Consider the following 15,632-nt stretch of genomic DNA (forward strand, 5'->3'; position numbering starts at 1 on the left):
CAGGCTGCGGAATCCCAAACAGCGTAACCTTTTAGATCAGAGCCAGAAAAATGCATGGGTTCCTGGTTCAGGAGGGGCCCTTGATGCCAGTTGCTACTATCCACATGTGGCTGTTTACATCTCAGTTCAAAATCACCAGGCTTAAGTAAAATTAGAAAATTGGTTTTTCAGTCCCAGTAGCCACAGGCAGTTCTTAACCACCATATTGGACTGTTCCCATCAAGGATCAGAATTCTATTGGACAGTGCTGAAAGGGTGCGGACATAACAATCTGCTTCCACTCCCCACAGCACTTATTCCCCTTACCACTACTGACCAAATCCCTTTTCTTCTCATGGCCTTATACTTCATCCAGTCCATACTTCTGGCTTCATCTTAGCATCTACACATGCCCAGGCATGTGGCAGAGAAGACAGGAAAGGAAGAGAAAGGGGAAGAGGGAAAAAGGGCAGGGGAAACACCTGTTATTCTGACTCTATCAGACCCTAAACTCCTCCTTCCTCAACATCTTTAATTTCCCCTTCCTTCCCATCTTCACACTCTCCAGAGGCCTGACTTCACTGTCCCTCTCACATCCAGGGAGGCTTGGTTACTACTGTGTAAGTGGAAGTTTACAGAACAGCCAGCCACCCCCGTCGCTCTGACCATTGCCACCATCTCTGCACACTCTTCCCCTTGCTCTACTATTTGCAGGTTGCTGTTCCCCAAGGTTTTCTCTGTTTCTTCCCCATCTACGTAGATACCCAGCATTCTCTCACTCACTCCAATGATTATATTCACTGCTTCTACTTCAATGATGATAAAGCCAGCCCCTAATCCCGAGTTCACCCAAACAACCCCCCAACAGTCTATCCTCCAGAACAGCTCCCTGGGGATAGCCTAGAAAGGCCTCAGACCGCAAGAAAACCACCTGCCTCCCTGCTGTGATCTGAATGCTGCCAAAATTCTTCCATTGAAACCTAATCTTCAATGTGATGGCATTAAGGGGTAGGCCCTGAGGGTGATTAGGTCACAAGGCGGCACCCTCATAAACGGGGTTAGTGCTCTTAAAAAAGAGATCGGAAGGAATGGTCTGGCCCTTCCACACGTGAGGGTGCAACCAGAGAAATCACCTGCAAGCCAGGCCCTCATCACACATCACATTTGCTGCCATCTTGACCTTGAACTTTCCACCATCCAGCACTGTGAGAAGTAAATTTCAACTGTGTATAAGCCACCCAGCTCATAGTATCTTTCTTACAGCAGTCAGACTATACCAAGACACTCCCTGAAATACGCTCTATCCTTTTGTACCTACCCATACACTCTTGTCAAAACCCTGGGAGGCTTCACCAACTTCACTCCATTAGCATCTTAACTATGATAATGATTATGAATTCAATCAACAATTATTGTTGCTAATTACTTATGCTAGAAAGCAAAGATTCAATCATAATTGTATAGCTTCATTTTTGAAAAAAAAAAAACTTGTGATTGCTGCCATCTGGTGGCAAACATCAGATAAATATTAGATCCAGATCAAGGCACATCAAAAGTATCAGAAGACAAACATATTAAGAAAAAAAGTGCCTTAGAATGCTTAGGGAAGTCAGAGACACCCCCAGGGAGGAAAGAGTGCCCTGGAGATAACATACACAGGAAGACATCATTGGCAAGTGCCAGACTGAGAGCTAGTCTGTGCCTGAACATCGAGAGAGGCTCGATGATCATCCTATCATTCATTCAGAGGGTAACCTAAGCGGGTTAGAGAGTAACTGATGGCAAATAGGAGCAAACAAATAACATGGGCCAGGCTGTGAAGTCATAAGAGTTTAATATATGTCCTGGACAGGACTTTTTTAAACATTGGAGCCAAATCTGAACAGATCTGCACTTTCTTCTAAAAGATCGTTTTGGAGAGACTGAGTGGGATACAGGCTGGGGAGGAGGTATGTGGAAACCAGGGGGCAGGGATGAAAGAGGATACAATGTATTCTGCGTACCAATAGGCTGAGAGCCCGAATCTGGATGGAGTGCTGGGGATGGAGAGAAAGGGCCAAATGTACCAGTGATTTGTTGAATCTGAATCATGAGAACCTCTGAACTCATCAGGAGAAGTAGTGGAGCTGTGAATGTGATACAGGACATCTGCCTTTATTTTTAGCTTTGGCAATGGATGAAGAACGGACCCAAGTGCTAACCAAGGAAGGAAACACAGGAAGAAGTAGAACAAGTTGGAAGCACGGGTGTAGGTGGCAAGAGGTGGCCTACAGACATGTGGTGTGGCACTTCCAGAGTCCAGGTGAACTGTACTGACAAGGATCTGTGCAGTAGGCAAAGCCAGCAAGCCCAAGGAGGAATCCAGTTACGAGGGAGAATCAGGAGAGAGGGGGTGTCCCAGAGCCCCAAGGAAAATGTGTATCTCCAAGGAGGGAGCATGTATTGACAAGCAGTGTGTGCGAGGTTTGGTGGCTTCAAATGGAGCAAAGCTCCCTTCTGACCTTCAGAGACCACAGTCTACTCAGAAGACAGATGGGTAATAAATGAGAAGCGCTAGAACTATGGTTAGTAATAATAATAATCAGAGAAACCAATGCATTGTATGCATTCTGTCAGGTACTATTCTACATACTTTACATATACAAGGGTCCTTCAAATCACTTATGAATTGAAAGAGATTAAAGGATCAAGTTAGAGAACAGGTGCGTTTAGCCTACTGCTCAAGATGTCTGTGCCTGTATCACAGTTAAGGGTCTGATGCCCTGCCCTGGCTCTCTAACTCTGCCTTCCTGTTAACGCAGACCCTTGCAAGATGTGGTGATGGCTCAAGTCACTGGGTTCCTGTCACCCTCGTGGGAGACCTGGATTGAGTTCCCAGCTCCCATTCCAGAGCTTCAGCTTGGCCTGGTCAAAGCAGTTGAAGATATTCAGAAAATTAAGTCCATGTATGGGAGCTCTCATTCCCTGTCTCTTGTTTCTTTCTGTTTCTCAAATAAATAAGTAGACTGCAAAAAAAAAGTATAGATAGAGAGGTAGATAGATAGATAGATAGATAGATAGATAGATAGATAGATAGGTAGGTAGGTAGATATTCACATTTCTCTGAGTACAAAACATTTTGAAATTCTGGCTTATAAGTTGTCACGGGAATACATTTCACAAAAAACCTTATGCACAGATTTCAAAATGTTTTACACCAAAAGAAACTGATCATTTAGTTCCCATTTCTATAAACTTTCTTAAGCACCTTGAAGGCGCTCACTGAATCCTCACAACATCCTATGAGGTTAGAACTGAACATTTCACAAGTGCAACAACAAACGCCGAGAAGACAAGGCACTAGCCCAAATGCTGGAACTGGCAAGCAAGCAGCACAACCAAGGCTTGAACCCAGAGTGTCCAAATCCAGCAATTCCAAGGAGAAGCAGTACTGTGTGACAGGGAACCTGCCCCGCCACTCTCAACCCCCTGCCCAGGCTGTAAGCACCTATGTTTATTCTTACCCTTGTGGTGCTGTGGCCCATTTGGGCAGTTTGGGGAAGTTTGACAACTGCCTTTTAAAAAAATAGCTTTTAAATTTACAAAACAAAAATACAAAGAATTACCAAAAACTGAGCCATGAAATATGCTTATCAAAACACCTGTCCAAATCAAATCCGTTTTTGAATGTTGAGGTCCTCATGAATGCAAATGATTTGTTGAGAACTGTGTAGCAGGTGTAATATGAGAGGAAAACATCTGTGATGTACATTAATGATAACACGCTGCCTGCTGCTAATACAACTGCAGCTTGTCTATATTTATAAACGAAGTCAGTATTATGTTGCAGTCGGTGTTACTGCAAATGAAGAAGTACGATTTTTTTCTCCTCATCCAAGGTCATGAGCCTCAGGAGACAGGCTCCAGTAAGTCTCATGGACATTGTGAGGATTACATGAGATCAAGACTGTGCACCAAAAACAATGGCTTAATGCCCAGCTCGTGCACAATACACGTTAGCTTGTATGCCACAGCAGAGGGCAGGAGCAGTGTGCAGCTGGGGCACACAGGCCTCAGCAGGACGCCTTTCACTCATTCTGGTACCCTCATTACTGAGGGCAAAAGGCAAGTTCCCATCTTCAGAGAGACCAACATGTAAGCAGACACCTATGCTGCAGTGGAGGAGGACAACAAAAGGGAATACGGGAAGAGATTCGGAGGACTTCCCAGAGAAGGGCAGCTTGGGGAGATAAATGTTCTGGGCCCAGAGCTGGAGACAGATATGTCTTGCAAGAAGTCACAGCCTTTTTAAAGGGCTAGAGATATGCAGTTGGTAAGGCAGCCACAAGGAGGCCAAAGGGTTTGCACCAGCATTTGATTCACAAAGAAGGGAGAATAAAGAAATGGAGAAGCAGTTCAAGGCAGGCCATACAGAGTCTTCTGTATGCTGGGTACAAGAGGATCGCCTGGGGCTCTCCACACAGGGATGTGCTATGATCCTATCTGAATGACAGAAGCAGCTTTAGAAGCTATGGGTAGCAAAGGAGGCAGGCTAGAGGCAGGGAGACCCCAGCAAGCCAACCGTCATCCCGGAGGGAAGTGCTGACCGGCAAGGCTTGGCCCCAAGCAGCAGCCCTGGAGTCAGGAGGGAGAGGATGGGCTTCAGAGACATCAAGGAGGTGACAGCAGGAAGACTCGGTGATTTTGCCACACAGTCGTTAGCATGAGCTTTTTCATGTACAGACCTCATCATGCTGGACTAGTCAGTGAACAGAACTGAGATCCATGTGAGGTCACCTATGGCACCAGCATCCCATATGGGTGTTGGCTTGAGTCCTGGCTGCTCCACTTTTCCATCCAGCTGCCTTCCAAAGCACCTGGGAAAGCAGCAGCAGAAAGCTCAAGTCCTTGGATCCCTGTACCCACATGGGAGATCTGTAAAGAAACTCCTGGCTCCTAGCTTTGGACAGGCCCAGCTCTGGCTGTTGTGGCCATTTGGGAAGTGAACAAACAGATGGGAGATCTCTCTCCCTGTCTCTCTTCTTCTCTGTAACTGTCTTTCCAACAAAATAAACTAATCTTTAAAAACAAAACATTCAAATGTTTAAAAAAATGTATCTGTGGTGTGAGTTACCTGAAATCAACTGTGATCCAAAAATATCAAGTGAAAAATTCTGAAAACATACAATTCGTAAGTTCTAAATTACATACCATTCTGAGTAGTAGGATGAAATCATCCAAGATGTAAATCATTCCTTTGTCCTGCGTATCCATGCTGTATACATTATACTACCCATTCACCAGCTACCCAGCGGAGATCTCAATGATCAAATTAACTGTCATAGAATTACAATGTTGTGCTCAAGTAATCTTTTCACAGCAAGAAGAGTCATGCTGCCTCCTAGTGCCTCCATCATTTATCTTTTTTCACCTTCCCACACAGGCATTAAATCCTCCCACACAGGGACAGTGACAATAGTGCAACGAGATATTCTAAGACCTCACACACATAGCTTCTATTATGTATGTTGCTCTTATGGTTCCATTTAACTACCAGGTACTGTGCTTATCTCTTACTCTGCCTAACTGAGGAGTTAAACTTCATCACAGGTATGCATGTCTAGGAAAAAAAGTAGTATAAATGGATTCTGAACTACTCATGGCTTCATGGAGCAAGTGGAGGTTTTAGATCATATCCCCCATGGAAATTCAACAACTACTACATAATCTTTTTAAGCAAAGTCCCAGAGTCAGAAAAGACTTTCAAATCATGACACAGCATGCAGAAGCCATACCAAATAGATAAGTTCCACAGAAGGAAATCAGGTGCAAAGGTGAAGCACAAGAAAGCTGTGGGAAATAACTGCAGTTTGAATCATAGAGGGTTAATTGCTAATATTTCTATATAAAGAAGCCTTAAAACATTATATATGAATGACTTGTGATTCGTTCCCCTTAAGTTAAAAAAAAAAAAAAAGACTTCCAGTTTCTCTCCAAGTAAAAGAAATTCAAATGAAAATTGAAACAGTCAATCGCTTTCTAAACCCACTACATGCACAAAAGTCTACTTTTGGGTGATGCTGTATGGGGGGAAAAAACCTTCTCATATACTGTTAGTGGGCACTTAAATGTCATGGACTTGAAAATGTCCATCAGTGCTCAACGCAAGAGCCTAGTGGCTAAAGTCCTCACCTTGAAATCACGGGGATCCAATACGGGTGCCAGTTCATGTCCCAGCGGCCCTGCTTCCCACCCTGCCTGTGGCCTGGGAAAGCAGTCAAGGGTGGCCCAATGCCTTGGGACCCTGCACCCACAGGGGAGACCCAGAAGAGGCTCCTGGCTCCTGGTTTCAGATTGGCTCAGCTCTGGCTGTTGCAGTCACTTGGGAAGTGAATCAGCAGATGGAAGATCTTCCTCTTTGTCTCTCCTCCTCTCTGTATATCTGCCTTTCTGATAAAAATAAATAAATCTTTTTTAAAAAGTAAAATATCCATCAAAATTATGAATGCATGGGTTTTTGTTCACCATTTCCACGTCAGAGGACTTATCTCATAGATGAACTTGCAAACAGGTAAATGGCACTGGTTCAAGGTCATCAGGTGCAGGGTTAGGTGCATTTGCAAAAGATGTGAAGCAAGCCACATGTCCACCAAAGGGATATTGAATAAGTAAATTATGCTACTCTGTTACCACCTTATATTCTGATAAAAGGCAAGAACCCTAAAGCCATTTTCTTGGGTTCAGATCCTGGATCTGCCACATATTATCTGAGCATCAGTTTTCTCACCTCTAAAAGGCACATACCAAGAATATCTACCTAACCAGGCTGTCATAAGGATAAAATGAGAAGACATGTGAAGAGTTTAAAATGGAATCAGGAATGTAGCTGTCTTATATACAGTTTTGTCATATTCATTGTGCTATATTCTATCACTAGTACTGTAGAATATTATGCTACCATGAAAAGGAAGCAAGATTCCTATGGGTCTACATGGAAAATTCTCTAAGAAAAATTGCTAGATAACACAGTAACAAAAACAACACCATGAGAAAAAATAAATAAAACTAATTTAATCTTTATTTATATGTGGGGCAAAAATAAAAAAGCTCTAAGAGACTATGCAAAAAAAAAAAAGTGGTATAATTACCTGTAAGGATGTGTCGAAGAAAGGAGAAGAAAAGAACATTTTCCACAACAAGGTTTTTGATACTTTGTTAGTATCAATTAGTTAGACTCAATTAGTAGAATAAGTTGGTACCATGTTCCTTCTTAAAATTTCCACTGCTTTCTACGGCTGTCAGAGTCAAGACTAACCCCTTGAGAAGCCCTGCCTAACCTTTTCAGCCTGCCCTTACATGGTACTATTACACATACCATTTTAACTGTCCATGATGGTTCACCTGCCCTATCCAACACTCGCCTTAGAATCTTCTACTTAGCTTTTGGCTCTCTATTCAAATGTCAATTCCTCTAAGCACTCTCCCCATCCCTGGGACTGGGTCAGCATGCTTGGGGATGTAAGTACACATCCAACCACATTCCTTTCTTCAGAGCCTTGCTTACTTTGATTTCAGCTCATCAGTGCCCCCTAGAGGCCGGTACAAGCCAGGCAGGAAAAAAAGGCACTGGAAAATAGAGGCTAGAGGAACGGATGGATGGGATACCAGGGGCAGAGATGATTCCAGGATTCTAGCTGGGCTGAGTGGGTAGGGTCACTTGGCATATGCACAAGAAGAGCAGTAATGGTGATGGGGGAAATGAGGCTGTTCGGTAAAGACAGGATGGGACTGAAGTGTGCTCAGGACATGTAGATAGAGATGAGTAATCTAAATGAAGGTGAATCTCAGAAGTCTGTGCTGTAGACAGTGATGCAGTGGCCATCACTGAACAGAATTCAGTTGAAACAGAAAATCACATGAGCCCATGGCAGAGTGTTACAGTGAGAGGAGAGCTGAGGACGGGGTTCTGCAGAAATCAACACCTTGGCCATTGGGAGGATGGAGGCTGAGAGATGGACTCACATGGAATCAGGTGCACATTGCTGGTAAGCTTTACAAGTGCCAGTTCAGAGAAAAAGTCTGAAGAGCTGAAGAGAGGGGTGTGACAGCAATGTTGGAAGGAAAGAAGTGGGAAGAGAGAGCATCAGGAGTGGGCCTGAGTGCCTCCCAAACTTCCATGCTGCTTAGCAAGTGACTTCAGGCACTAAACATTTTCATTTTGAACAGTTATGTGTTAAAGATTCCTAAAAGTGATAAACATAAAATCAAAGAAATTATTTAATAAACAGTCTAAGATTTAACAGAAAATAAATATTAACTCAAAAATTAGCTTAAGGGTATAGATTGCATACATACTAATACACATGGTAATATGGATAAGGCAAAAAATGTCAGACCAAAAGAATTGAGGGTTAGGAAATGTAGTTTTGATTATTCTTTTAAAAGGGTTAAAAGAGGGCTTGGCACAGAAAGGGTGAGAGGAAAAGAAGGGAGGAATGAAATATCATATTCTATGGGGTCCAGCACAGTAGCCTCATGGCTGAAGTCCTCGCCTTGCATGCATTGGTATCTCATATGGGAAAGCCAGTTCATGTCCTGGCAGCCCTGCTTCCCATCTAACTCCCTTCTTGTGGCCTGGGAAAGCAGTTGAGGACAGTCCAAGGCCTTGGGATCCTGTACCCATGTGGGAGGCTGGAAAGAAGCTCCTGGCTCTTGGCTTCGGATTAGCTCAGCTCCAGGTGTTACAGCCACTTGGGGAGTGAATCAGCAGATGGAAGATCTTCCTCTCTGTCTCTCCTCTTCTCTGCTTATCTGACTTTCCAATAAACAGAAAATAAATATTTAAATCAAAAAGGTTAAAAGGAAGAAGACAGGGTTGAGTGGGGTTGAAAGAAAGTTTTATTAGAATGAGAAAGACTTTTTTCTTCCTTCATTCCTTCAACTCTTGTTTCCTTTTTGAAAATTATTTATTTATACTTATTTGAAAGGCAGAATTACAGGGAGACATCTTCCATCTGCTGGTTCACTCCCCAAATGACCGCAACAGCCAGCACAGAGCCCGTCTGAAGCCAAGAACCAGGAGCTTCTCCCAGGTCTCCCACATGGTTGCAGCAGGTCCCCAGGACTTGGGCCATCCTCTACTGCTTTCCAGTCCATAAGCAGGGAGCTGGATCAGAAGTAAAACAGTTGGAACATGAACTGGTGCCCATATGGGATGCCAGCACTGCAGGCATTGAGCCACTGTGCCGGTCTCTAAACTTTGTTTTCAAATAAATACATACATTTAAAAAAAGAAGAAGTTGTCCGGTGTTCTTCTCAGGATGCTGACTGAACGTGCAATGGAGCTACTGAGGCCCAGGGGCCCAGGGCTTCCAGGAACAAGTGGGAAGGGATGAAAGGGTTTGGTGATGCTGGTGATAAGAAAGCAGTAGAGAGAATAGTAAGGAGATGGTGAAGGTTAGAGAGGATAAAGATGAAGATAGAGAGTCTGTTCTGGAAGAGACAGCAGGGAGCTAGCGGCAAGAGAAGCAGAGCACCAAGAACAGAGATGCTAGGTTCTGAGAGGATCTGCAGGTGGGGGAGGGAATGGTTGCTAAGAAATATAGCTTGCCATTTACCTTGGATCAATCACTATATATAGCTATATATACTATGCATAGTGTACATTGCGTGGGTATATATACATAAGTTGTACATTATATATATATATACACAAATAAATATGTATACAAAATAAATATATGATCACTTTGTACCCTAGATATACATGATTATAATTTCCCAAAATTCAATATAAAGATTTAAAAAGACCATAACAATAAAAGACTAAAAAAGAAATTATTTCCAGAGGCCAAAAAGTGGAGAGCTGAGATGAAAGAAAACTGGAGAAGGAAACAGCAGAGTGGATAAGATGGGTAGGAAGGACTGTGGTCTGTCTTACGACTATAGGGATGAGGAAGGGCCAAGATAACTGCTCAGCACAACCCACCCACCCCAAACCACAGGAAGAGGCATTGTGTGCCCAAGCCAACCCATACTGGTCAGCAAAACAAGCATCGGAGGCACAGAAGATACATTGGGGAGTTGTCCTGTCTTGGGAGAAAATTCCTAAGCCATTTATTACCAGAGTCTTCTAGAGATCAGGAGCTCAAAATCCTGGGCTTCCTCGGTTTACAGGGAGATAATCTCCCCACTTCCCACTCCACATTCACTCCCTCTTCTCAAAGCCTAAGCCCCAAGGCTCAGGATCAAAGGTAAAAGCAGCCTTGGGAAGACATTGAGATTTTCCTCTCAATGCTGACAATTTCCCCTAGGTGGACAGTAGATGGTAGCAAAGAGTCAAAGATGGAGACAAAGCCCTCAAAATAACATGTGGCTAGGCAGGCAGTGGCCCACCATTCCCGTGCTCCAGATAGTGGATACTCCACTCTCAGAACCTGGAGTCAAAGGTCACCTTGAGTTCACTCCACTTGTGCTGACTGCCAAATATTCACAGAGCTAGGGTGTGTGCAGACTGTTACCAACAACAGAGCATACCACCTTTCACACTATAATGTCATTTGCCCACCTGATGGGTTAGGGAGGTGAGCTAACAGCAGCAGCTGCTCTAAGAAGATGTAATTCTCTTGCTAGAAATGATAAGAAGAGAAAGTGGACTAGGCTGCCTCAATAAAAGTTCACTGCCACAGTGCCTACTGTGGGGCTTACTCACTGCATTACAACTGCCACTCTTCAGCAATGGACAGACTTTCTGTGGAAGTCTGTCACCTTTCTGATTCATCTCTGATTCCAGAATACAAATGCTTGGCACATCATTCAACAAATACATTTGTAGGTTTTCAGTGATGGGGTGAATCAGGACAGGACAGGAAGTGAGGTTGATTCTCATCCTGTGATATCCGTCCTTCAGGAATACAAAGTGCAGGAGAAAGAGCAGCAGTTTGGGCAGGGTCCTCAGCTGGGCTTTGGTTCCCAGCTCCATTAATTACGACTGTGGGGAAGATACTGATGCTTCTCAGCCTCTATGGTCTCCTCTGCAGAAGGAGGATTCTCACCACAGGGTTATTTGTGATGAGAAAATACACAGCTCATGCCTAGCACAGCATCTCACACACTGCATGACACTCAACACCAAATCGTGACTGACGCTGACTGGGGCTACAACTGCAGCCTATCCTCTGGAGCAGGCCCCAGGAGTGGAGGAAGAATCAATAGAGCAGAAAATCCATGATATTTAAGACCCAGAACCCCTACTGCCTCAGCTCTAGTCTCCCAGACAGCACAGTCAATCGCAGGTGGCAACAGAATCAGTCATCAGGGTGTGGCTTTCCAGATTCCTCTTTTACTGGGAGGAGCGATGGCTATTTGACATTTTCCACATGAAACCAATCTAATTGAGCAACCTGGCACTTTTCCACGGTGACTTAAGGGTGCAAACACGTTTAAATACCAGCCATGCAGATTTGGCCAGAACTTCCATCTCAGCAGCCATTAAGAATGGCCGGTAGGTGCTGGAGGCCCTTGCACAGCTACCTGCTTGGATCTCCCTAGAATAAGCACATCTCTAAGCTTTGGACATGATTATAAGGCTGTTGGCTGTAGCACAGGGAAGCAGACTTGAGAACTAGCAGAAGTCTCTCAGATATTGGTACTCTGGACATCTCTTAAAGCTCAGCAGAGAAAACTGCTTTTAGAACAAATTGAAAAGAAGTATTGTTAGCTACCTCCAGGTATTTGCACAGGGTAAAAGCAACAGCCTGTTTGGTAGAAAGCACGCCTGAGCTAGAGAATGCCAGGAGCTGAGAAAAGGCAGAGCCCATCACAGCTTCCAGACCATCGATCAGGGAGCTCCAAGGCTCAAGTAGTCCCATGCCATTTTCAATGTGCTACAAACCATCACCTTGCTGGCTGGGGTCAGGTGGGGCAGGGTAGGTCTCCAGGGAAAGTGCCAGCAACCAAGATACAGGGGCTTCAGGAAAGGAAGGACACAGAAGAAGTCGCTGTCACACAAAGTCCAGCAGGTTCAAGCAAACACTTGCCCCTTTTGTCTATGTCATAACAGAGGGAGAGGATGGTTTAAAAACCATTATAAGGCAAAATACATCGGCTTCCTTTCCAGACTACCTCTGGTGGGTTGCTGCTTGCTCTCTCTTGACGGAGTGAAGGTTTCAAATCATTATTCTGAAATGGAGGGTGCTGCTGTTTCACTTGCCTCTTCCATCCCATAATCCTACACCCCGTGGACTTCTTGTCCCTTTCACTGTCTCCTTCAGTTCTCAGAAGATGAATATAATGAGCAAGGCTACAAGGTCCTCCTATGGGGGGGCACCAAGTGACTCATCTGTCCTTGCACCCTATACTAGTAGCACATAATGGCAGGCAAAAGGCACAAGAGAGGGGCAGGTGTGAGGGGCTCCATGCATACCCAAGGCGCTACCAGGAACCCAAGCCTAGTCCCCATACAGGCGGTCAGCAGCATCATGCCCACTCACAAAGAGTAACTCTGACAAGCCCTCAAACTCTTGGCATATCCTCCAAGCCCCTCTGCTCACTGCACAGCATGCTGAAGAAACCAAGCCAGGCAACAGCTTAAGGTCACAGGAGGCACAAAAACACAGACCGTGCCTTCCAAACAGAAGGGAGATGCGAGTTGTGCAAGTGGCAGCAAGACGTGGTTTACTGGCCTTACCTCCTTTCCAAAGCAGATAGATGGGCACCACGTAGAGCATAACATGCTGAATGTAGTAGATCTCCAATTCAAAGGGGAGCTGTGGGGAGAGGAATGAGGGAAGTGTTTCAGAGCCAGGAGTATTCAGGTGCAATGGATTTTTGAACTTTAACACCGTTGCTCTTCAGGACCCACATTTTAACAACCCCAAGCATTTCACCAATTTACCAATGTTCACAATTTGAGGGAAGAAAAGAACAAAATGAATATAGTTGTGACCTGGACAGTTAGTTTCTAAGCTGTATCTTTAAGAGACAACACTTGAAAAACACTCTGCTAAGAAAATCTGGTTACGTACCTGAATTGTGGTGTACTGGATTAAGCTACTGCTTGTGACATGGGCATCCCATATTGGGACACCTGTTTGAGTCTGATCTGCCTGTGATCCAGTTTCTTTTTAATAAATGTGAGCAATCAATGGAAGACGGTTCAAGTGCCTGCACCCCTGACACCCACATATCAGACCTGGAAGCTTTTCCTGGCTCCTGGCTTCGGTCTTCCCCAGCCTTGGCTCTTGGGACCATTTGGTGAGAATGAACCTACTAATAAATCTATCTCCCCTCCCTATGTCTCCTGTCTTTCTCTGTCACTCTTTCAAATCAAATTCAAAAAGAAAAAAAAATTAAACAGAGAAAGTTTGTTGAGAATTTTTTAAAATGTTGCTTATAACATATCCTCTTGGAGATTCACCATATGTAGTATTGGTATATTAAAGGCTTGAGTAATCCCTGAATAAAAGAAACATACTTGCCATTGTTTATTCAGTCTTGCCAAGTTTATTTAGTGACCATTTAAAATTCTCTATTTATTTATTATAAAGACAGAGGGACAGAGAGAGAGATAAAGAGAATCTTACAACCACTGGTTCATTCCCCACATGCCCACAATAGCCAGTAATTGGCCAAGCTTGACATGAAATATAATGTGGAGTAGAATTTGGGCCCGGCGCGGTGGCGCAAGTGGTTAAGTCCTCGCCTTGCACGCCCGGGATCCCATATGGGCGCCGGTTCTAATCCCAGCAGCCCCGCTTCCCTTCCAGCTCCCTGCCTGTGGCCTGGGAAAGCAGCAGAGGACAGCCCAAAGCGTTGGGAACCTGCACCCGCGTGGGAGACCCGGAAGAGGCTCCTGGCTTCGGATCGGCATAGTATCGGCCCGTTGCACTCACTTGGGGAGTGAATCATCGGACGGAAGATCTTCCTCTCTGTCTCTCCTCTCTGTATATCCGCCTTTCCAATAAAAAATAATAAAAATAAATCTTTAAAAAAAAAAAAAAGAAAGAAATATAATGTGGAGTAGAATTTATCATTCCCATTTCCCAGTTGTAAAAAAAAAAGGAAAAAAAAAAAACCTGATTGCTCAGTCTGATAGGATTTATATTTAAGAACAGAGTTACCCATTCGAAATCTGTCAGACCAGGGTTAGCCCTGTTTTTGAATAAACACGAATCAACTGGGTCAGTCCTAGCATAGCTTGTCTCAAAAACCTCCCCCCTCTTCCTACACCCACTATGCCCACCCACTCCCTCCTGTTTCCTGTCTCTCTCTTAAAATGGATCCTCTGGACTACTAAAGAAGAACGTAACTGCCATCTGGCAATGGGGACTCTGCTTTAAAGCGTGGCAATGGGCAGAAAATCAAAACAGCACTGTGGCTAACTCGCCTCTAGGGGGGAAAAAAAACTTCAGCAGAATGGCAAGAAGCACAGCCTCTGCTTACGCAATCTCACGTGTGTGCTCTCCCTTCTACAGACATCCCCACTCACCAAGGGAGATCCAGAGAGACAAGGATACTCAGAGTATGGCGTCGGCTGTTCTCTGCTCCCAGCAGAGCAAACACAATACCAAGACTGTGCTAATAAGGAGAAGCCCCGGAGGCTCCCCCAACCTCAGAACCCAAGCCAAGCTTATGCCCAGGGTTAAAGTCAAAAGGTGGCAGAGCTCTCAGATTAGGAGCTGTGACAACCCTGGAGACGGACAGAGACCTGGGCTCTTGAAAATGCAAATCCAGACACAAGGAAAATTTCCTAGGGATCTCGATGATGCTCAAGATTTCATACTCAGAGAAATGTAAAACCCAGGGAGGGCTAGGAGGTTCTAATCATCTCTACAGACTGTGGTGGAAGTCTCTGGAAAGGTCAGGGGATCTGACACAGGGAACCGCCAGCACAAGGCAGCTATGGAGGTACAAAAGGCTTCACTGAGGCCACTGAGGTAATACAGAAAATAAGCTAGAAAGCTGAAGTGCCGGGAAAGCCCTGCTTCCTGGCTCTAATCACTGCAGGTTCCTAAGGTCCTCAAATTCTTCCAAAAACTGGCCTAGAAAGCCAGGGCTGCAGTTACACATCAGAGACAGAGAATCAGGCGGAAGGGGCTGAGGTGCCTGGACCCAGCTGTGTCCCCAAGCGGTCCCTGTGCCACCATCTCAGCCTCCAATGTGCTCATTGACCCACCTGGACCTCACAGTACCCAACCGCTTCTTCCTGTGTTACAGCGCAGCTCGACAGCCAAGGCTCCAGATTTGTGTCCAAGGAGGCAGATAAGTACCGTGCTTGCCAGCAAGGACTTTGCAGTCAGATCAGTGTTCTAGATTTGACTTGGCTGCCCCAGGCCTGCAGTAAGTCACTTAACCTCGTGTTTCACTTCTGGCATCAGCAAAATGAAACTATGTTGTTATATAACACAAAGTGCTTGTTGCATGCCAGCAGCTACAGTCGCATTTTGTAAACAATTAATTCAAACTAATCCTCCTAACAAATTTACCATTTCGTTTCAGAGATAAGAGATTGAGACACAAAGAGAGCTTGCTTGAGCAATGGGATATGAAACTCATTCTGTGACACAACCAGGATTCAAAGCATTGTGGGAGTACTTAGCCTCCCAGTTAAGATGCTCACGTCTTAAATCAGAGTGCCGGGGTTTGGTTCCCAGCTCTCATTCTTCATTCCAGCT

At 44.7% G+C, this 15,632-nt stretch overlaps 1 protein-coding gene across 8 annotated transcripts in view; it reads right to left on the reverse strand.

Moving 5' to 3' along the window:
• TMEM164 (transmembrane protein 164) overlaps positions 1-15,632 on the reverse strand; it is a 164,634-nt gene that overhangs the window by 18,804 nt on the left and 130,198 nt on the right. For all 8 annotated transcript variants that reach the window (XM_040999605.1, XM_040999612.1, XM_040999608.1 and 5 more), the window contains one exon: positions 12,647-12,725. In XM_040999605.1, coding sequence (XP_040855539.1) covers positions 12,647-12,725 — 79 coding nt within the window. The remainder of the gene's footprint in view (positions 1-12,646; positions 12,726-15,632) is intronic.

Source organism: Ochotona curzoniae, unplaced genomic scaffold (genome assembly GCF_017591425.1).
Source record: "Ochotona curzoniae isolate NIBS_2020 unplaced genomic scaffold, NIBS_Ocur_1.0 scaffold_1852, whole genome shotgun sequence".
NCBI classification, from domain to species: Eukaryota; Metazoa; Chordata; class Mammalia; order Lagomorpha; family Ochotonidae; genus Ochotona; species Ochotona curzoniae.